The sequence below is a fragment of the Electrona antarctica genome (genome assembly GCF_951216825.1).
Source record: "Electrona antarctica genome assembly, contig: scaffold_265, whole genome shotgun sequence".
Taxonomy (NCBI): domain Eukaryota; kingdom Metazoa; phylum Chordata; class Actinopteri; order Myctophiformes; family Myctophidae; genus Electrona; species Electrona antarctica.
In genome coordinates, this window is record NW_027636981.1 from 85660 (window position 1) to 110659 (window position 25000).

General features: G+C 45.9%; 1 protein-coding gene across 1 annotated transcript in view; it reads left to right on the top strand.

Annotated features, from left to right (window-relative positions):
* The window catches only part of LOC306919593 (adenylate cyclase type 3-like), a gene marked incomplete at both ends in the record, with an annotated part of 58564 nt that overhangs the window by 1029 nt on the left and 32535 nt on the right, over positions 1–25000 (top strand). Inside the window, 6 exons of the mRNA XM_079532350.1 lie at positions 222–371; positions 3887–4023; positions 4521–4632; positions 8884–9011; positions 14500–14658; positions 24065–24287. Of these exons, the coding sequence (XP_079388476.1) occupies positions 222–371; positions 3887–4023; positions 4521–4632; positions 8884–9011; positions 14500–14658; positions 24065–24287 (909 nt within the window). The remainder of the gene's footprint in view (positions 1–221; positions 372–3886; positions 4024–4520; positions 4633–8883; positions 9012–14499; positions 14659–24064; positions 24288–25000) is intronic.

Sequence of the window (25000 nt, forward strand, 5' to 3'; positions counted from 1 at the left end):
GGTCACACAGGTAAGACCTTATAGCAGGGAGCCATGCTGGTCAGACAGGTAAGACCTTATAGCAGGGAGCCATGCATGCTGGTCAGACAGGTAAGACCTTATAGCAGGGAGCCATGCATGCTGGTCAGACAGGTAAGACCTTATAGCAGGGAGCCATGCTTCTGATTCTCTCTCTCTCTCTCTCTCTCTCTCTCTCTCTCTCTCTCTCTCTCTCTCTCCAGCTCACGGCCAACATGGTGCTGTATGTGTGCGCGGCGGCGTTGGGAGGGATGTCATACAACATGGCCGACAGGAAGTACCGCACGGCCTTCCTGGAGGCGCGTCAGTCTCTGGAGGTCAAGCTGACCTTGGAGGAGCAGAGCACACAGCAGGTACGCTTGATTTTGTCGACTAAAACTAGGGCGGAAAATGTTCGGCGACTACATTTTCAAAACTAAGTCTAAATATAATGACAATTTCATAAAAACTAGAAATGGGAGTAGGGGACTAGTGGAGAAGAGATCCAGTAGAACTAAATGTCAGGGAGGGACTAGTGGAGAAGAGATCCAGTAGAACTAAATGTCAGGGAGGGACTAGTGGAGAAGAGATCCAGTAGAACTAAATGTCAGGGAGGGACTAGTGGAGAAGAGATCCAGTAGAACTAAATGTCAGGGAGGGACTAGTGGAGAAGAGATCCAGTAGAACTAAATGTCAGGGAGGGACTAGTGGAGAAGAGATCCAGTAGAACTAAATGTCAGGGAGGGACTAGTGGAGAAGAGATCCAGTAGAACTAAATGTCAGGGAGGGACTAGTGGAGAAGAGATCCAGTAGAACTAAATGTCAGGGAGGGACTAGTGGAGAAGAGATCCAGTAGAACTAAATGTCAGGGAGGGACTAGTGGAGAAGAGATCCAGTAGAACTAAATGTCAGGGAGGGACTAGTGGAGAAGAGATCCAGTAGAACTAAATGTCAGGGAGGGACTAGTGGAGAAGAGATCCAGTAGAACTAAATGTCAGGGAGGGACTAGTGGAGAAGAGATCCAGTAGAACTAAATGTCAGGGAGGGACTAGTGGAGAAGAGATCCAGTAGAACTAAATGTCAGGGAGGGACTAGTGGAGAAGAGATCCAGTAGAACTAAATGTCAGGGAGGGACTAGTGGAGAAGAGATCCAGTAGAACTAAATGTCAGGGAGGGACTAGTGGAGAAGAGATCCAGTAGAACTAAATGTCAGGGAGGGACTAGTGGAGAAGAGATCCAGTAGAACTAAATGTCAGGGAGGGACTAGTGGAGAAGAGATCCAGTAGAACTAAATGTCAGGGAGGGACTAGTGGAGAAGAGATCCAGTAGAACTAAATGTCAGGGAGGGACTAGTGGAGAAGAGATCCAGCAGAACTAAATGTCAGGGATGGACTAGTGGAGAAGAGATCCAGTTGAACTAAATGTCAGGGAGGGACTAGTGGAGAAGAGATCCAGTAGAACTAAATGTTAGGGAGGGACTAGTGGAGAAGAGATCCAGTAGAACTAAATGTTAAGGAGGGACTAGTGGAGAAGAGATCCAGTAGAACTAAATGTCAGGGAGGGACTAGTGGAGAAGAGATCCAGCAGAACTAAATGTCAGGGATGGACTAGTGGAGAAGAGATCCAGTAGAACTAAATGTCAGGGAGGGACTAGTGGAGAAGAGATCCAGTAGAACTAAATGTTAGGGAGGGACTAGTGGAGAGGAGATCCAGTAGAACTAAATGTTAGGGAGGGACTAGTGGAGAAGAGATCCAGTAGAACTAAATGTCAGGGAGGGACTAGTGGAGAAGAGATCCAGTAGAACTAAATGTCAGGGAGGGACTAGTGGAGAAGAGATCCAGTAGAACTAAATGTCAGGGAGGGACTAGTGGAGAAGAGATCCAGCAGAACTAAATGTCAGGGATGGACTAGTGGAGAAGAGATCCAGTAGAACTAAATGTTAGGGAGGGACTAGTGGAGAAGAGATCCAGTAGAACTAAATGTTAAGGAGGGACTAGTGGAGAAGAGATCCAGTAGAACTAAATGTCAGGGAGGGACTAGTGGAGAAGAGATCCAGCAGAACTAAATGTCAGGGATGGACTAGTGGAGAAGAGATCCAGTAGAACTAAATGTCAGGGAGGGACTAGTGGAGAAGAGATCCAGTAGAACTAAATGTTAGGGAGGGACTAGTGGAGAGGAGATCCAGTAGAACTAAATGTTAGGGAGGGACTAGTGGAGAAGAGATCCAGTAGAACTAAATGTCAGGGAGGGACTAGTGGAGAAGAGATCCAGTAGAACTAAATGTCAGGGAGGGACTAGTGGAGAAGAGATCCAGTAGAACTAAATGTTAGGGAGGGACTAGTGGAGAAGAGATCCAGTAGAACTAAATGTCAGGGAGGGACTAGTGGAGAAGAGATCCAGTAGAACTAAATGTCAGGGAGGGACTAGTGGAGAAGAGATCCAGTAGAACTAAATGTAGGGAGGGACTAGTGGAGAAGAGATCCAGTAGAACTAAATGTTAGGGAGGGACTAGTGGAGAAGAGATCCAGTAGAACTAAATGTCAGGGAGGGACTAGTGGAGAAGAGATCCAGTAGAACTAAATGTCAGGGAGGGACTAGTGGAGAAGAGATCCAGTTGAACTAAATGTCAGGGAGGGACTAGTGGAGAAGAGATCCAGTAGAACTAAATGTCAGGGAGGGACTAGTGGAGAAGAGATCCAGTAGAACTAAATGTCAGGGAGGGACTAGTGGAGAAGAGATCCAGTAGAACTAAATGTCAGGGAGGGACTAGTGGAGAAGAGATCCAGTAGAACTAAATGTTAGGGAGGGACTAGTGGAGAAGAGATCCAGTAGAACTAAATGTCAGGGAGGGACTAGTGGAGAAGAGATCCAGTAGAACTAAATGTCAGGGAGGGACTAGTGGAGAAGAGATCCAGTAGAACTAAATGTTAGGGAGGGACTAGTGGAGAAAGAGATCCAGTAGAACTAAATGTTAGGGAGGGACTAGTGGAGAAGAGATCCAGTAGAACTAAAAGAAAAGTAATTGTATGTTTAGTTGCGTAGATCTACAAGCACACAACATGTCGTGCTGTGATGTGTTGTGAGCCTGTAGATCGGCTATTTTCAGCATGCAAACAAAGTGCAAAGTCTGTGTGAGTCTGGCCTATAGGCCGGTCATCCACTCATGTTCATTGTGTCGTCAACTTCATTAAAACTGCAGTTTCAATGAAGTTGAAGACACAATAAACAGCATTCTGGAATGTGTTGTATCTTTTATCTCTGGGGTTTTTTGTGTTATTTATTATTTTGAACGTGATTTCCAAATTCTGTGTCATCATAACAGACTTAAATCTCAGATGTTCCTGGAATGGACCGCACGCACGCGCGCACGCACGCACGCACGCACGCACACACACACACCCTGTGCTGTGTACTAATTAGTGAGTGTTAATTAGAGTGTGTTTTGCTTCACTCAGTGGTAACAGGCTGTTGTTTTATCAGTGGATCACAGTGTTGTCAACAACATGGATTCTGTCAGAGTACACCTACAACTTCAAAGCTTTTCATACCAGGAGCTCATTTTATAGGACTTTATTCTACAAGTTCACAATTCTCAAAATGTGTTTTGGCAGGCCTTGATGCAGTCGTAATGGCTGATTTTACACTTGCTGAAGATCAGCTATTTTCAGCATGCAAGCAAGTGTAAACTGACTTATACTGGATCTCTTGTCCACTAGTCCCCTTCCTATAACATTTTAGTCTAGTTTTTATTTGTTGACAAAATTGTCAATATATTTAGTCAGTCATCATAGCTTAATTTTCATTTAGTTTCCATTTTGTTTCCGTCAGTGAAAAAAGGTAGTCGATGAACATTTTTCGTCTTAGTTTTTTCCTCTTGTGTCTTCTCAGGAGGACCTGCTGCTGTCCATCCTGCCCAAACACATCGCCGATGAGATGCTGCAAGGCATGAAGAACCAGGCCAGCCAGAGCCACGACCAGCAGCAGCAGTTCAATACCATGTACATGTACCGCCATGAGAACGTCAGGTCAGTACAATACATGTACCGCCATGAGAACGTCAGGTCAGTACAACACGTACACATAGTACACCATGTACATGTACCGCCATGAGAACGTCAGGTCAGTACAACACGTACACATAGTACACCATGTACATGTACCGCCATGAGAACGTCAGGTCAGTACAATGTATGTACGTGGAGGTACATGGGGGCACGGTGGCACAGTCGGTATAGTGCTGTCGCCTCACGGCTAGAAGGTCCTGGGTTCGATTCCCACCGGGGACGCTGTGGGCGCTGGGGGGCGTGTTCTCTACTCTGCGTCATTAGTGCCCATAACCGAGGCGGGGGTTGGCGAAAGGGCCTTTCCGTGTGGAGTTTGCAAGATATTAGACTTTCAGGTCACACTAACATCCAATAGTCCATGTTGTTTCTACATGTAATATTCCATGTGGTATCTATATTTCCTAGCATTCTGGTGATATATTTATAGCATTGTGATATATTTTGTGATATATTTATAGCATTCTGTTTGCTGACATCGTTGGCTTCACCCAGCTGTCCTCGGCCTGCAGCGCTCAGGAGCTTGTGAAGCTTCTGAATGAACTGTTTGCCCTCTTCGACAAACTGGCAGCGGTGAGTTGGTCTAACGCACGCACGCACGCACGCACGCACGCACGCACGCACGCACCTGGGGCCAATATTATGTTGGTACATGTATATGAATAACTAATGAGGTGGCGTCCGGATTCAAATGTAAAACAACGTATAGGTTGCACCAGGTCTTGTTCATAGTAATGACAGGTGTTTTAAGGGTCTTGTTCATAGTAATGACAGGTGCTTTAAGGGTCTTGTTCATAGTAATGACAGGTGTTTTAAGGGTCTTGTTCATAGTAATGACAGGTGTTTTAAGGGTCTTGTTCATAGTAATGACAGGTGTTTTAAGGGTCTTGTTCATAGTAATGACAGGTGTTTTAAGGGTCTTGTTCATAGTAATGACAGGTGTTTTAAGGGTCTTGTTCATAGTAATGACAGGTGTTTTAAAGGTATATTCAGTGATTTGACTTAATTCAAATATCACTTATTTTTTATTTTTTTCTGGATAATCCTCCCTACTATAGAGTGTGCTGACCATATAAGGAGTTCCTCCATGTCCCCAGTGAGCCCCTGGGGTCAAAAAACCCTAGTTTCAGTTTTGGTGGCGGGTGGCAAAGCCTTCATCCAATCAGGATGAGAGGGGCCTTCCTCCAATCATGATCGACTGGGAGCGGGCCTTGGTGCACATGCTGTTGGCCTGTTGCACTTCCCCCCACTGTAGAGCGTGCATGTGCACATTTTGTTACCGGGGCGGACTGGGTGGTTTTCCAAATCACCCAAATCACTGAATGCTCCTTTAAGGGTCTTGTTCATAGTAATGACAGGTGTTTTAAATTCAGTATGGGATTGACTCAGCTCGTGATAAAGACTAATTAACACTGCATAGACTACAGATAAAGAGTTAAGCTATAGGTGTACTACCTTGCTTTGTGTACATTGGGAATGTTTGTGGCAGACAGACTATATGGGCTCCATTTTCGTCACTGCTAAACCCCTTATCCATAAACTTCTTTGCCTTTTTTTTTTTTTTTTTTTTTTTTACTATTTTGCAAAACATTTTTGAATAGTTAAAATGGCCAGTCTACAAGCTCACAATGTGTCAATGTAGATTGGCTAGTTGAACTAAAAAAATAAAAATAGTAAAAATAAAAAGGCAAACAAGTTTAGGGATAAGGGGTTTAGCGGTGACGAAAATGGAGCCCCAAATGTTTTGTCTCATGACAGGGAAAATATGGCCATTCTTGTTGAATACAATTAATGAATCGATGTAAAAAGGCCGTCTCTCTCTCTCTCTCTGTCTCTGTCTCTCTCTCTCTCCCTCTCTCTCTCTCTCTCTCTCTGTGTCTCTCTCTCTCTCTCTCTCTCTGTCTCTGTCTGTCTCTCTCTCTCTCTCTGTCTGTCTGTCTCTCTCTCTCTGTCTCTCTCTCTCTGAGTGGGTGTGGATGTGCTGCTGAGTGAGTGAGAAGCGTTTGGTTTGTTTCCTAAGTTTGTTTCTTTCAAACTTTGTTTTCTTTTTTTTCTTTGATTTGTTATTTAGTAACAGTTTTCACAGTGGGTTTTGTTTTATTTTGGTGTTCCGTGTGCGGCCAGCGGCAGCCGCCATGTGCTGGGCGCATTGTTAAATTTGTTTGTTAAACAATGAATATGCTAATACCCGGACTGACAAGGAAACACGGCATTAAGATCGCCTCTGCTATTCCTTGTACAGTAGAACAATGTGGTTTAGCTGTCGGAGAAGTTGTTGGTTACAACAGTGTGAAATCTGCCGCTCGTATGAATGGCGCGGTTGTGATTTTTGTTGACAGTGTTGACAAAGTACATGTTTTGGTGGAGCGTGGTGTTGTGATAAATGGATCATTTGTTTCTGTGTCTCCCCTTTCTACACCGTCCAAAAGAGTCATGATTTCTAATGTCCCGCCGTTCATTAATGACGCCGATTTGGCGAGAGAATTGTCCAGGTATGGAAAGATTATTTCATCGATAAAAAAGCTGCCGTCGGGGTGCAAGTCCCCGCTACTGAAACACGTCGTATCGCATATACGGTCCTTATGATCCTGAAGGTAACAAGACAACTCACCCCTAAAGCCACTTTTGGTGAGTTGTCCAGACAACTCACCCCTAAACGTGAAGACATCTCACCCCTGCTTTTTCCGGGGTGAGATGTCTTCACTTTTGGCCACTTTCGGGGTGAGATGTCTTCACGTTTAGGGGTGAGTTGTCAGGACAACTCACCAAAAGTCTGACTGAATATGTAGCCTTTGAGCTATACTTTACTGAATATTTCAGATGAGGAACTCAATCTGGTGTTTAGCGTCAAAGTTGATGATTTTAATTATACAGTGTATGCAACTTCTGGCACTTTGAAGTGCTTCAAATGTGGATTGGAGGGGCACTTGGCCCGTGCGTGTCCTGGAAGAGACACAGGCGCTTCTACTGAACGGGGGGAGGAGGAGGAGGGGGCTGCGGGGGGCGCGCAGCAGAGTCAGGACGGTGTGAGTGAGGAGCAGACAGTACAGGCACCGTTAGGGTCAAGGTTACAGTTCATGACCAATCCACCCCTGTCGCAACGGGGACAGAGCAGGCACCAGATACAGAACAGGCAACGGGTTCAGGAGAACAGGAGAAACAGAAAGACAGTGAAAGACAGGCACATAGCACAGCATGTGTCAGTCAGAAAGGAAGTGTGGTTGTTAATAGTGATGAAACAGTTCAGATGGACATAACTGCAGAGGTTAATACTCTCAAAAGGAAAGGAAGGGATAGTAAGGGCACTCAAGCCAAAAAAGGTTTGAAAGTAGATGTTCTCACCCAGAAGGAGAAACAGACGGAGTGTGTGTCTAAAGACATAGAGGTTGAGGAGGTGGTGGAGGGGGAGGAAGAGGAGGAAGAGGAGGAGGAGGAGGGAGGATGTGAGGAATGGGGGGATTGTGATGACAGTGATTTTCCACAGTCTGTGAATTCACCAGGGGAAAAAAACTATGAAATCAGGCAAATTCAAAGGTTTCTGCAGACTAAACTAAAAACATGAAGAATGTAGAGGTTGGAGATCATTTTGGGGATGAAAAAATGTTCTTAAAATCTGTCAGATCTCAGATGAAAGACAAGTCAGAGAATGGTTATACCTCTCAAGAAGTGTACAGACTGAAGAAAATGGTTCAGAAACTCAATTCCAAGTTAGATTACAAAGTTTATTTGATATTTTAAGTGTTTTTTTCATGTTGTGATGAGGACTGGTGCGAAATGACTTTTATTCTTGGTGCTGGTTACAGCAAGGACAATGCAAAAAAGTGGCAGGTTTTGAATTTTGTTGTGGGACAGGCTTAATTGGCCATCTATAAGACCAGGAAAAATCAAATGTTGAATGGTTCAGGGGTGGAGCTCTTGCCAATGTTTAAGGCATTGGTAAGGGCCAGAATCAGAGTGGACTTCGGTTTCTATTCACTTATGAATGATGTTGATTTCTTTATTTTTCAGTGGTGCTTTAATGAGGCGCTGTGTTCTGTTGTGGAGGAACAGTTGTTTTTTAATTATGTATTGTTATAGGGTTTTTGCTATTTTTGGAATGATGTCATGTTTTAAAACTGATACAGTTTAATAGAAAATAAAGGATTTAAAAAAAATCTGTCTCTGTCTCTGTCTCTCTCTCTGTCTCTCTCTCTCTCTCTCTCTCTCTCTCTCTCTCTCTGTCTCTCTCTCTCTCTCTCTCTCTCTCTCTGTCTCTCTCTCTCTCTCTCTCTCTCTGTCTCTGTCTCTGTCTCTCTCTGTCTCTCTGTCTCTTCTCTCTCTGTCTCTCTGTCTCTCTCTCTCTCTCTCTCTCTCTCTCTCTCTCTGTCTCTCTCTCTCTCTGTCTCTGTCTCTGTCTCTGTCTCTCTCTGTCTCTCTCTGTCTCTCTCTCTGTCTCTCTGTCTCTCTCTCTCTCTCTCTCTCTCTCTCTCTCTCTGTCTCTGTCTGTCTGTCTGTCTGTCTGTCTGTCTGTCTCTCTCTCTCTCTCTCTCTCTGTCTCTCTCTCTCTCTGTCTCTGTCTCTGTCTCTGTCTCTCTCTGTCTCTCTCTGTCTCTCTCTCTGTCTCTCTCTGTCTCTCTCTCTGTCTCTCTGTCTCTCTCTCTCTCTGTCTCTCTCTCTCTCTGTCTCTGTCTCTGTCTCTCTCTGTCTCTCTCTGTCTCTCTCTCTGTCTCTCTCTGTCTCTCTGTCTCTCTCTCTCTCTGTCTCTCTCTCTCTCTGTCTCTGTCTCTGTCTCTGTCTCTCTCCCTCTCCCTCTCCCTCTCCCTCTCCCTCTCTCTGCCGGTGCAGGATCACTACCAGCTGAGGATCAAGATCCTGGGAGACTGTTACTACTGCATCTGTGGTCTGCCAGACTACAGGGAGGACCACGCTGCCTGCTCCATCAGGATGGGCCTGGCCATGGTGGACGCCATCTCGTGAGTCACCACTCTTATACTATACTATAGTGACTTTAAGCAACGACGGCTACGGCAGTCTGCTCCGGCAACCAGAAATGGATCAGTGCTCGATACATAAACCTGCTTGAAATGGATCAGTGCTCGATACATAAACCTGCTTGAAATGGATCAGTGCTCGATACATAAACCTGCTTGAAATGGATCAGTGCTCGATGCATAAACCTGCTTGAAATGGATCAGTGCTCGATACATAAACCTGCTTGAAATGGATCAGTGCTCGATGCATAAACCTGCCTGAAATGGATCAGTGCTCGATACATAAACCTGCTTGAAATGGATCAGTGCTCGATGCATAAACCTGCTTGAAATGGATCAGTGCTCGATGCATAAACCTGCTTGAAATGGATCAGTGCTCGATACATAAACCTGCTTGAAATGGATCAGTGCTCGATACATAAACCTGCTTGAAATGGATCAGTGCTCGATACATAAACCTGCTTGAAATGGATCAGTGCTCGATGCATAAACCTGCTTGAAATGGATCAGTGCTCGATACATAAACCTGCTTGAAATGGATCAGTGCTCGATACATAAACCTGCTTGAAATGGATCAGTGCTCGATACATAAACCTGCTTGAAATAGATCAGTGCTCGATACATAAACCTGCTTGAAATGGATCGGTGCTCGATACATAAACCTGCTCTCCGTCGCAGCCCTTTCTACTACGCAGAACCTACACTTACACGTTGTGTCTACAACGCCATGTTTATTGAAATTATAGCTGTCATACATTTACACAGATTGCTCCATCACCTCTCTTATGTTGTGTAATCTGCTGGCATGCTCTGAATGAAGAAATAACACTAATACCATCATAACTCAATTTTTTACATAAATCAGTGTTACTGAACATCCTTTATGTCTGTGTTGTTTCGAAAATATTGGACCCTCAAACTGTCTGCTAAAACAGATAACTCCACCACATCTCCTCCTCTCATGGAAGTAATTGACAATAAATAAAGTCACAACACCAAATTTGATGAGGCTGTATTGCCTTGTTTTAAATATATATAAGGTTTTCTTAATTTCCTGAAAAATGTATATTTTTCATTTCCTGAAAAGTGTATATTTTTCATTTCCTGAAAAATGAACATTTTGGAGTTATGAGGTTTCCTCCCGACAGCAGAGATATCTACTACTGTACGCTGCCTGCTCCATCAGATTGGTGTAAGGATATAGTAACTGCATCGAAAAATCGATTTTAATTTCAAGAATCGAAGTATATCGAAATGAAAACGGCAACATTGACTATGTATCATATATCGTATCGTTTTGCGATGCAAATAATCGGTATCTAATCGTTTTGATATGCAAATAATCGATTGTATCAATTCTACATTTTTGTGCAGGTATTTAGCATTTTTTAGAAGGAAATAGAAAAAGAGGGGTTTAATTACTTAGTTTAAAATAATGTCCATGTATTTTAAATAGTTACTGTATCGATTTCAAATCATTGAATCGCATCGTATCGCCATAATGAACCGATATCGTCCATGTATCGTATCGTCAACCATGTATCGTGATACGTATCGTACACGTTAAAATGTATCGTTACACCCCTAATATCCGTGGTACTACTGTACGCTGCGTGGTACTACTGTACGCTGCGTGGTACTACTGTACGCTGTGTGGTACTACTGTACGCTGTGTGGTACTACTGTACGCTGTGTGCCCCATCAGATTGGTACTACTGTACGCTGTGTGCCCCATCAGATTGGTACTACTGTACGCTGTGTGCTCCATCAGATTGGTACTACTGTACGCTGTGTGCTCCATCAGATTGGTACTACTGTACGCTGTGTGCTCCATCAGATTGGTACTACTGTACGCTGTGTGCCCCATCAGATTGGTACTACTGTACGCTGTGTGCCTCATCAGATTGGTACTACTGTACGCTGTGTGCCCCATCAGATTGGTACTACTGTACGCTGTGTGCCCCATCAGATTGGTACTACTGTACGCTGTGTGCCTCATCAGATTGGTACTACTGTACGCTGTGTGCCTCATCAGATTGGTACTACTGTACGCTGTGTGCCCCATCAGATTGGTACTACTGTACGCTGTGTGCCCCATCAGATTGGTACTACTGTACGCTGTGTGCCCCATCAGATTGGTACTACTGTACGCTGTGTGCCCCATCAGATTGGTACTACTGTACGCTGTGTGGTACTACTGTACGCTGTGTGGTACTACTGTACGCTGTGTGGTACTACTGTACGCTGTGTGGTACTACTGTACGCTGTGTGCCCCATCAGATTGGTACTACTGTACGCTGTGTGGTACTACTGTACGCTGTGTGGTACTACTGTACGCTGTGTGGTACTACTGTACGCTGTGTGGTACTACTGTACGCTGTGTGCCCCATCAGATTGGTACTACTGTACGCTGCGTGGTACTACTGTACGCTGTGTGCTCCATCAGATTGGTACTACTGTACGCTGTGTGGTACTACTGTACGCTGTGTGGTACTACTGTACGCTGTGTGGTACTACTGTACGCTGTGTGGTACTACTGTACGCTGTGTGCCCCATCAGATTGGTACTACTGTACGCTGTGTGGTACTACTGTACGCTGTGTGCTCCATCAGATTGGTACTACTGTACGCTGTGTGCCCCATCAGATTGGTACTACTGTACGCTGTGTGGTACTACTGTACGCTGTGTGGTACTACTGTACGCTGTGTGGTACTACTGTACGCTGTGTGCCCCATCAGATTGGTACTACTGTACGCTGCGTGGTACTACTGTACGCTGTGTGGTACTACTGTACGCTGTGTGCCCCATCAGATTGGTACTACTGTACGCTGTGTGGTACTACTGTACGCTGTGTGCTCCATCAGATTGGTACTACTGTACGCTGTGTGCCCCATCAGATTGGTACTACTGTACGCTGTGTGCCCCATCAGATTGGTACTACTGTACGCTGTGTGCCCCATCAGATTGGTACTACTGTACGCTGTGTGCCCCATCAGATTGGTACTACTGTACGCTGTGTGGTACTACTGTACGCTGCGTGGTACTACTGTACGCTGTGTGGTACTACTGTACGCTGTGTGGTACTACTGTACGCTGTGTGGTACTACTGTACGCTGTGTGGTACTACTGTACGCTGTGTGGTACTACTGTACGCTGTGTGGTACTACTGTACGCTGTGTGGTACTACTGTACGCTGTGTGCCCCATCAGATTGGTACTACTGTACGCTGTGTGCCTCATCAGATTGGTACTACTGTACGCTGTGTGCTCCATCAGATTGGTACTACTGTACGCTGTGTGCTCCATCAGATTGGTACTACTGTACGCTGTGTGCCCCATCAGATTGGTACTACTGTACGCTGTGTGCTCCATCAGATTGGTACTACTGTACGCTGTGTGCTCCATCAGATTGGTACTACTGTACGCTGCGTGCCCCATCAGATTGGTACTACTGTACGCTGTGTGCCCCATCAGATTGGTACTACTGTACGCTGTGTGCCCCATCAGATTGGTACTACTGTACGCTGTGTGCCCCATCAGATTGGTACTACTGTACGCTGTGTGCCCCATCAGATTGGTACTACTGTACGCTGTGTGGTACTACTGTACGCTGCGTGGTACTACTGTACGCTGTGTGCCCCATCAGATTGGTACTACTGTACGCTGTGTGCTCCATCAGATTGGTACTACTGTACGCTGTGTGCTCCATCAGATTGGTACTACTGTACGCTGTGTGCCCCATCAGATTGGTACTACTGTACGCTGTGTGCCCCATCAGATTGGTACTACTGTACACTGTGTGCCCCATCAGATTGGTACTACTGTACGCTGTGTGGTACTACTGTACGCTGTGTGGTACTACTGTACGCTGTGTGGTACTACTGTACGCTGTGTGGTACTACTGTACGCTGTGTGGTACTACTGTACGCTGCGTGGTACTACTGTACGCTGTGTGCCCCATCAGATTGGTACTACTGTACGCTGTGTGCCCCATCAGATTGGTACTACTGTACGCTGTGTGCCCCATCAGATTGGTACTACTGTACGCTGTGTGGTACTACTGTACGCTGTGTGCCCCATCAGATTGGTACTACTGTACACTGTGTGCCCCATCAGATTGGTACTACTGTACGCTGTGTGCCCCATCAGATTGGTACTACTGTACGCTGTGTGCCCCATCAGATTGGTACTACTGTACGCTGTGTGCCCCATCAGATTGGTACTACTGTACGCTGTGTGGTACTACTGTACGCTGTGTGGTACTACTGTACGCTGTGTGGTACTACTGTACGCTGCGTGGTACTACTGTACGCTGTGTGCCCCATCAGATTGGTACTACTGTACGCTGTGTGCCCCATCAGATTGGTACTACTGTACGCTGTGTGCCCCATCAGATTGGTACTACTGTACGCTGTGTGGTACTACTGTACGCTGTGTGCCCCATCAGATTGGTACTACTGTACGCTGTGTGCCCCATCAGATTGGTACTACTGTACGCTGTGTGCCCCATCAGATTGGTACTACTGTACGCTGTGTGGTACTACTGTACGCTGTGTGCCCCATCAGATTGGTACTACTGTACGCTGTGTGCCCCATCAGATTGGTACTACTGTACGCTGTGTGCCCCATCAGATTGGTACTACTGTACGCTGTGTGCCCCATCAGATTGGTACTACTGTACGCTGTGTGCCCCATCAGATTGGTACTACTGTACGCTGTGTGCCCCATCAGATTGGTACTACTGTACGCTGTGTGCCCCATCAGATTGGTACTACTGTACGCTGTGTGCCCCATCAGATTGGTACTACTGTACGCTGTGTGCCCCATCAGATTGGTACTACTGTACGCTGTGTGCCTCATCAGATTGGTACTACTGTACGCTGTGTGCCCCATCAGATTGGTACTACTGTACGCTGTGTGCCCCATCAGATTGGTACTACTGTACGCTGTGTGCCCCATCAGATTGGTACTACTGTACGCTGTGTGCCCCATCAGATTGGTACTACTGTACGCTGCGTGCCCCATCAGATTGGTACTACTGTACGCTGTGTGCCCCATCAGATTGGTACTACTGTACGCTGCGTGCCCCATCAGATTGGTACTACTGTACGCTGTGTGCCCCATCAGATTGGGCTGTCCATGGTGGACGCCATCTCGTGAGTGACTCAGAGGAGGGGGTGGAGGACGGGTGAGAGTGTACTCGGATACGGATATATACTGTATTCAGTGCTTTCACGTTGTATCGATCTGTATCCGAGTACACTTCATTCAACTGTATTCAATGCTTTCACATTACATCGATCCGTATCCGAGTACACTTCAGTCGGTCCCGAGACTACCTCCATGCAGTCCCGGGAACGGTTGGGTGATCCGCTCCGGGGAGTGTGAATGTGTGAAAGTGTGAATGTGCCCTAAGACTAAGAGTCACCTTATAGTCAGCCACACGTGTGTTTGTCCCTCTCCTCCTCCAGCTACGTGCGTGAGAAGACTGGGACGGACGTGGACATGCGCGTGGGCGTCCACACGGGCACGGTGCTGGGCGGAGTCCTGGGACAGAGGAGGTGGCAGTTCGACGTCTGGTCCACGGACGTCACCGTGGCCAATAAGATGGAGTCTGGAGGCATACCCGGGTATGATGTCACTGTATGTAGCCAATTAGATGGAGTCTGGAGGCATACCCGGGTATGATGTCACTGTATATAACCAATAAGATGGAGTCTGGAGGTCAGAGTAATGTAGTAGGAGAGTGGCGACACTAGTGTTGACTCCCATTGTAACAATGGAATGCGGAAGTTCTCATCCTATCTCAATGGGATAGTTCCAGCCGTAGGAGCAATGTTTGGAACTATAGCCCATAGAGCGTTGCAGTCCCGCCCCCTTTCATGACGACGCCAGGCCCAGGGAATGATTCCCAATGCATTTTTCCCGTAGACATTTCAAAAAGTAGACGGTTACGCCGCGGACAAAGCCAACTCGAGTCGTGACAACTCATGACAACAAACACAATATTTTGGACCAAACAAATAATTACAAAGAAGAAAAACAACAAAAGAAGTGTTGTAACGTGTCGTTTATTTCTTCTTTCTAATTATTTGTTCGGCCCAAAAAAGGGGAGGGAGATCTTTGTATACAGTAGCTGTGCTAGCCAATCAGCAAGGAGTGTTGAGCGGGAGGAGTAGCACAGAGGCCCTACATCCTCACGGTGGGGGTTCCTATACTGTACTCCGTGCACAGTTACAGTATAGGGGACAACAACACAAGACATGGGTCCCTAGACAGTATAGGGGACAACAACACAAGACATGGGTCCCTAGACAGTATAGGGGACAACAACACAAGACATGGGTCCGTAGACAGTATAGGGGACAACAACACAAGACATGGGTCCCTAGACAGTATAGGGGACAACAACACAAGACATGGGTCCCTAGACAGTATAGGGGACAACAACACAAGACATGGGTCTGTAGACAGTATAGGGGACAACAACACAAGACATGGGTCCCTAGACAGTATAGGGGACAACAACACAAGACATGGGTCTGTAGACAGTATAGGGGACAACAACACAAGACATGGGTCCCTAGACAGTATAGGGGACAACAACACAAGACATGGGTCCCTAGACAGTATAGGGGACAACAACACAAGACATGGGTCTGTAGACAGTATAGGGGACAACAACACAAGACATGGGTCCCTAGACAGTATAGGGGACAACAACACAAGACATGGGTCCCTAGACAGTATAGGGGACAACAACACAAGACATGGGTCTGTAGACAGTATAGGGGACAACAACACAAGACATGGGTCCATAGACAGTATAGGGGACAACAACACAAGACATGGGTCCCTAGACAGTATAGGGGACAACAACACAAGACATGGGTCCGTAGACAGTATAGGGGACAACAACACAAGACATGGGTCTGTAGACAGTATAGGGGACAACAACACAAGACATGGGTCCCTAGACAGTATAGGGGACAACAACACAAGACATGGGTCTGTAGACAGTATAGGGGACAACAACACAAGACATGGGTCCCTAGACAGTATAGGGGACAACAACACAAGACATGGGTCCCTAGACAGTATAGGGGACAACAACACAAGACATGGGTCTGTAGACAGTATAGGGGACAACAACACAAGACATGGGTCTGTAGACAGTATAGGGGACAACAACACAAGACATGGGTCCCTAGACAGTATAGGGGACAACAACACAAGACATGGGTCCCTAGACAGTATAGGGGACAACAACACAAGACATGGGTCTGTAGACAGTATAGGGGACAACAACACAAGACATGGGTCCCTAGACAGTATAGGGGACAACAACACAAGACATGGGTCCCTAGACAGTATAGGGGACAACAACACAAGACATGGGTCTGTAGACAGTATAGGGGACAACAACACAAGACATGGGTCCCTAGACAGTATAGGGGACAACAACACAAGACATGGGTCCCTAGACAGTATAGGGGACAACAACACAAGACATGGGTCCGTAGACAGTATAGGGGACAACAACACAAGACATGGGTCCCTAGACAGTATAGGGGACAACAACACAAGACATGGGTCCGTAGACAGTATAGGGGACAACAACACAAGACATGGGTCCCTAGACAGTATAGGGGACAACAACACAAGACATGGGTCCCTAGACAGTATAGGGGACAACAACACAAGACATGGGTCCCTAGACAGTATAGGGGACAACAACACAAGACATGGGTCTGTAGACAGTATAGGGGACAACAACACAAGACATGGGTCTGTAGACAGTATAGGGGACAACAACACAAGACATGGGTCCCTAGACAGTATAGGGGACAACAACACAAGACATGGGTCCCTAGACAGTATAGGGGACAACAACACAAGACATGGGTCCCTAGACAGTATAGGGGACAACAACACAAGACATGGGTCTGTAGACAGTATAGGGGACAACAACACAAGACATGGGTCCCTAGACAGTATAGGGGACAACAACACAAGACATGGGTCCCTAGACAGTATAGGGGACAACAACACAAGACATGGGTCCGTAGACAGTATAGGGGACAACAACACAAGACATGGGTCTGTAGACAGTATAGGGGACAACAACACAAGACATGGGTCCCTAGACAGTATAGGGGACAACAACACAAGACATGGGTCCCTAGACAGTATAGGGGACAACAACACAAGACATGGGTCCCTAGACAGTATAGGGGACAACAACACAAGACATGGGTCCCTAGACAGTATAGGGGACAACAACACAAGACATGGGTCCGTAGACAGTATAGGGGACAACAACACAAGACATGGGTCCCTAGACAGTATAGGGGACAACAACACAAGACATGGGTCCCTAGACAGTATAGGGGACAACAACACAAGACATGGGTCCCTAGACAGTATAGGGGACAACAACACAAGACATGGGTCTGTAGACAGTATAGGGGACAACAACACAAGACATGGGTCCCTAGACAGTATAGGGGACAACAACACAAGACATGGGTCCCTAGACAGTATAGGGGACAACAACACAAGACATGGGTCCGTAGACAGTATAGGGGACAACAACACAAGACATGGGTCCCTAGACAGTATAGGGGACAAGAACACAAGACATGGGTCCGTAGACAGTATAGGGGACAACAACACAAGACATGGGTCCCTAGACAGTATAGGGGACAACAACACAAGACATGGGTCCCTAGACAGTATAGGGGACAACAACACAAGACATGGGTCTGTAGACAGTATAGGGGACAACAACACAAGACATGGGTCTGTAGACAGTATAGGGGACAACAACACAAGACATGGGTCCCTAGACAGTATAGGGGACAACAACACAAGACATGGGTCCCTAGACAGTATAGGGGACAACAACACAAGACATGGGTCCCTAGACAGTATAGGGGACAACAACACAAGACATGGGTCTGTAGACAGTATAGGGGACAACAACACAAGACATGGGTCCCTAGACAGTATAGGGGACAACAACACAAGACATGGGTCCCTAGACAGTATAGGGGACAACAACACAAGACATGGGTCCCTAGACAGTATAGGGGACAACAACACAAGACATGGGTCCCTAGACAGTATAGGGGACAACAACACAAGACATGGGTCCGTAGACAGTATAGGGGACAACAACACAAGACATGGGTCCCTAGACAGTATAGGGGACAACAACACAAGACATGGGTCCCTAGACAGTATAGGGGACAACAACACAAGACATGGGTCTGTAGACAGTATAGGGGACAACAACACAAGACATGGGTCTGTAGACAGTATAGGGGACAACAACACAAGACATGGGTCTGTAGACAGTATAGGGGACAACAACACAAGACATGGGTCCCTAGACAGTATAGGGGACAACAACACAAGACATGGGTCCCTAGACAGTATAGGGGACAACAACACAAGACATGGGTCTGTAGACAGTATAGGGGACAACAACACAAGACATGGGTCCCTAGACAGTATAGGGGACAACAACACAAGACATGGGTCCGTAGACAGTATAGGGGACAACAACACAAGACATGGGTCCGTAGACAGTATAGGGGACAACAACACAAGACATGGGTCCGTAGACAGTATAGGGGACAACAACACAAGACATGGGTCCCTAGACAGTATAGGGGACAACAACACAAGACATGGGTCCCTAGACAGTATAGGGGACAACAACACAAGACATGGGTCCGTAGACAGTATAGGGGACAACAACACAAGACATGGGTCCCTAGACAGTATAGGGGACAACAACACAAGACATGGGTCCCTAGACAGTATAGGGGACAACAACACAAGACATGGGTCTGTAGACAGTATAGGGGACAACAACACAAGACATGGGTCTGTAGACAGTATAGGGGACAACAACACAAGACATGGGTCCCTAGACAGTATAGGGGACAACAACACAAGACATGGGTCCCTAGACAGTATAGGGGACAACAACACAAGACATGGGTCTGTAGACAGTATAGGGGACAACAACACAAGACATGGGTCCCTAGACAGTATAGGGGACAACAACACAAGACATGGGTCCGTAGACAGTATAGGGGACAACAACACAAGACATGGGTCCGTAGACAGTATAGGGGACAACAACACAAGACATGGGTCCGTAGACAGTATAGGGGACAACAACACAAGACATGGGTCCGTAGACAGTATAGAGGACAACAACACAAGACATGGGTCCCTAGACAGTATAGGGGACAACAACACAAGACATGGGTCTGTAGACAGTATAGGGGACAACAACACAAGACATGGGTCCCTAGACAGTATAGGGGACAACAACACAAGACATGGGTCTGTAGACAGTATAGGGGACAACAACACAAGACATGGGTCCCTAGACAGTATAGGGGACAACAACACAAGACATGGGTCCGTAGACAGTATAGGGGACAACAACACAAGACATGGGTCCGTAGACAGTATAGGGGACAACAACACAAGACATGGGTCCCTAGACAGTATAGGGGACAACAACACAAGACATGGGTCCCTAGACAGTATAGGGGACAACAACACAAGACATGGGTCCGTAGACAGTATAGGGGACAACAACACAAGACATGGGTCCCTAGACAGTATAGGGGACAACAACACAAGACATGGGTCTGTAGACAGTATAGGGGACAACAACACAAGACATGGGTCTGTAGACAGTATAGGGGACAACAACACAAGACATGGGTCCCTAGACAGTATAGGGGACAACAACACAAGACATGGGTCTGTAGACAGTATAGGGGACAACAACACAAGACATGGGTCCGTAGACAGTATAGGGGACAACAACACAAGACATGGGTCCCTAGACAGTATAGGGGACAACAACACAAGACATGGGTCTGTAGACAGTATAGGGGACAACAACACAAGACATGGGTCTGTAGACAGTATAGGGGACAACAACACAAGACATGGGTCCCTAGACAGTATAGGGGACAACAACACAAGACATGGGTCTGTAGACAGTATAGGGGACAACAACACAAGACATGGGTCTGTAGACAGTATAGGGGACAACAACACAAGACATGGGTCCGTAGACAGTATAGGGGACAACAACACAAGACATGGGTCCCTAGACAGTATAGGGGACAACAACACAAGACATGGGTCTGTAGACAGTATAGGGGACAACAACACAAGACATGGGTCTGTAGACAGTATAGGGGACAACAACACAAGACATGGGTCCCTAGACAGTATAGGGGACAACAACACAAGACATGGGTCTGTAGACAGTATAGGGGACAACAACACAAGACATGGGTCCCTAGACAGTATAGGGGACAACAACACAAGACATGGGTCCCTAGACAGTATAGGGGACAACAACACAAGACATGGGTCTGTAGACAGTATAGGGGACAACAACACAAGACATGGGTCTGTAGACAGTATAGGGGACAACAACACAAGACATGGGTCCCTAGACAGTATAGGGGACAACAACACAAGACATGGGTCCCTAGACAGTATAGGGGACAACAACACAAGACATGGGTCCGTAGACAGTATAGGGGACAACAACACAAGACATGGGTCCGTAGACAGTATAGGGGACAACAACACAAGACATGGGTCCGTAGACAGTATAGAGGACAACAACACAAGACATGGGTCCCTAGACAGTATAGGGGACAACAACACAAGACATGGGTCCGTAGACAGTATAGGGGACAACAACACAAGACATGGGTCCCTAGACAGTATAGGGGACAACAACACAAGACATGGGTCCGTAGACAGTATAGAGGACAACAACACAAGACATGGGTCCGTAGACAGTATAGAGGACAACAACACAAGACATGGGTCCCTAGACAGTATAGAGGACAACAACACAAGACATGGGTCCGTAGACAGTATAGGGGACAACAACACAAGACATGGGTCCCTAGACAGTATAGGGGACAACAACACAAGACATGGGTCCGTAGACAGTATAGGGGACAACAACACAAGACATGGGTCCCTAGACAGTATAGGGGACAACAACACAAGACATGGGTCCGTAGACAGTATAGGGGACAACAACACAAGACATGGGTCCGTAGACAGTATAGGGGACAACAACACAAGACATGGGTCCGTAGACAGTATAGGGGACAACAACACAAGACATGGGTCCCTAGACAGTATAGGGGACAACAACACAAGACATGGGTCCGTAGACAGTATAGGGGACAACAACACAAGACATGGGTCCGTAGACAGTATAGGGGACAACAACACAAGACATGGGTCCCTAGACAGTATAGGGGACAACAACACAAGACATGGGTCCGTAGACTAATGCATGTCAAACTGGGGGTCGTTGGAATTAAACAGGTTGAGAATCACTGCTGGAGCCGTAAAATATCTTCTCCCATGGGGGTCCCTGGCATGTCTTTTCAAATGTGGGTCCACGGGGCTAATTAGTGTACATTTGGGGGTCCTTGATATGAAAAAGTTTGGGAACCACTGCTCTATTGTGTGTGTGTGTGTGTGTGTGTGTGTGTGTGTGTGTGTGTGTGTGTGTGTGTGTGTGTGTGTGTGTGTGTGTGTGTGTGTGTGTGTGTGTGTGTGTAGCCTCATATTGTTCTGTTCCACAGGCGAGTGCATATCTATCTATATCTGTCTATATATCTGACTATATCTCTATCTATATATCTCTAGGCGAGTGTATACATGTATCTCTATCTATATATCTCTAGGCGAGTGTATACATGTATCTCTATCTCTAGGCGAGTGTATACATGTATCTCTATCTCTATCTCTAGGCGAGTGTATACATGTATCTCTATCTATATATCTCTAGGCGAGTGTATACATGTATCTCTATCTCTAGGCGAGTGTATACATGTATCTCTATCTCTATCTCTAGGCGAGTGTATACATGTATCTCTATCTCTATCTCTAGGCGAGTGTATACATGTATCTCTATCTCTAGGCGAGTGTATACATGTATCTCTATCTCTATCTCTAGGCGAGTGTATACATGTATCTCTATCTCTAGGCGAGTGTATACATGTATCTCTATCTCTATCTCTAGGCGAGTGTATACATGTATCTCTATCTCTAGGCGAGTGTATACATGTATCTCTATCTCTAGGCGAGTGTATACATGTATCTCTATCTCTAGGCGAGTGTATACATGTATCTCTATCTTTAGGCGAGTGTATACATGTATCTCTATCTCTAGGCGAGTGTATACATGTATCTCTATCTCTAGGCGAGTGTATACATGTATCTCTATCTTTAGGCGAGTGTATACATGTATCTCTATCTCTATCTCTAGGCGAGTGTATACATGTATCTCTATCTCTAGGCGAGTGTATACATGTATCTCTATCTCTAGGCGAGTGTATACATGTATCTCTATCTCTAGGCGAGTGTATACATGTATCTCTATCTCTAGGCGAGTGTATACATGTATCTCTATCTCTAGGCGAGTGTATACATGTATCTCTATCTCTAGGCGAGTGTATACATGTATCTCTATCTCTAGGCGAGTGTATACATGTATCTCTATCTCTAGGCGAGTGTATACATGTATCTCTATCTCTATCTCTAGGCGAGTGTATACATGTATCTCTATCTATATATCTCTAGGCGAGTGTATACATGTATCTCTATCTCTATCTCTAGGCGAGTGTATACATGTATCTCTATCTATATATCTCTAGGCGAGTGTATACATGTATCTCAATCTCTATCTCTCTATCTCTAGGCGAGTGTATACATGTATCTCTATCTCTATCTCTAGGCGAGTGTATACATGTATCTCTATCTCTATCTCTAGGCGAGTGTATACATGTATCTCTATCTCTATATCTCTAGGCGAGTGTATACATGTATCTCTATCTCTATATCTCTAGGCGAGTGTATACATGTATCTCTATCTATATATCTCTAGGCGAGTGTATACATGTATCTCTATCTCTATCTATATATCTCTAGGCGAGTGTATACATGTATCTCTATCTCTATCTATATATCTCTAGGCGAGTGTATACATGTATCTCTATCTCTAGGCGAGTGTATACATGTATCTCTATCTCTAGGCGAGTGTATACATGTATCTCTATCTCTAGGCGAGTGTATACATGTATCTCTATCTCTAGGCGAGTGTATACATGTATCTCTATCTATATCTATATATCTCTAGGCGAGTGTATACATGTATCTCTATCTCTAGGCGAGTGTATACATGTATCTCTATCTCTATCTCTAGGCGAGTGTATACATGTATCTCTATCTCTATCTCTAGGCGAGTGTATACATGTATCTCTATCTCTATATCTCTAGGCGAGTGTATACATGTATCTCTATCTCTATATCTCTAGGCGAGTGTATACATGTATCTCTATCTCTATATCTCTAGGCGAGTGTATACATGTATCTCTATCTCTATCTCTATATCTCTAGGCGAGTGTATACATGTATCTCTATCTCTATCTCTATATCTCTAGGCGAGTGTATACATGTATCTCTATCTCTATCTCTAGGCGAGTGTATACATGTATCTCTATCTCTATATCTCTAGGTGAGTGTATACATGTATCTCTATCTATATATCTCTAGGTGAGTGTATACATGTATCTCTATCTCTATCTCTAGGCGAGTGTATACATGTATCTCTATCTCTATATCTCTAGGTGAGTGTATACATGTATCTCTATCTCTATCTCTAGGCGAGTGTATACATGTATCTCTATCTATATATCTCTAGGCGAGTGTATACATGTATCTCTATCTCTATCTCTAGGCGAGTGTATACATGTATCTCTATCTCTATCTCTAGGCGAGTGTATACATGTATCTCTATCTCTATCTCTAGGCGAGTGTATACATGTATCTCTATCTCTATCTCTAGGCGAGTGTATACATGTATCTCTATCTCTATATCTCTAGGCGAGTGTATACATGTATCTCTATCTCTATCTCTAGGCGAGTGTATACATGTATCTCTATCTCTCTCTCTAGGCGAGTGCATATCTCCCAGAGCACCGTGGAGTGTCTTCACGGGGAGTTTGAGGTGGAGCCGGGGAACGGTGGAGACCGGTGGTGGAGACCGGGGAACGGGGAGTTTGAGGTGGAGCCGGGGAACGGTGGAGACCGCTGCGAGTATCTGCTGGAGAAAGGCATCGACACCTACCTGGTCCGAGTTCCTGAACACGCCTCCAAGACCAACGGTCTCGGTGGGACGGTGCGTGGTGTGGTCTGGCTGGGGCTCGTTAACCTTCCTCCCTCCTGTCCTTTGGAACCACTTTCAACCCTTTTCGAGGCCAAGGCCCATAATTTATTCAGCATTTGAGCCCAACTACCAACATTCTCCATATGCAGACCGCGGCCATCTTACCATATAAGTTAATGGCAAGGTGCTACCTAGGTGCAACTTCCATTGGCAGCCCATTCATCCAAACAGAACAGTCCCATCTGATTGTATTAAACAACGTCAAACTCACCAACATTGCAGCTGTACGGAAAGCTTGAATTATTCTCTTTCTATCCTCAAAGTGTCCACTGTAGACATGTTGTTATGAGCTACTTTGTGTCCTTGCAGGTGATTATTTTTCTAAGTGCTGGAGTTTGGAAGTGCTCGTTAGATATCACTCAACAGCCCTGCCCTGTACCACCTGTTTTGAATTAGCACATAATGCAGGAGGCAGCAGGACGTTGCTTTACTGAAAACGAGTGCTTCCAAACTCTGATGGAAACATGGCCGCCGTCTGCAAATGGTCAATTGGATAAGAAGAACGCTCTACTTCCGGGTTAGGGTAATGGGGTTAGATTTCGATTTGGACACAAACATTTGGTGTCCAAAATGTGGAAGTGCTAAAGTCGCCTGACAGCGCCGAGCTGCTCTGTTAAACATCAGTTGCGCGCTCCTAGCCGCCCGACTGCAGTTCCAGCTTCGGC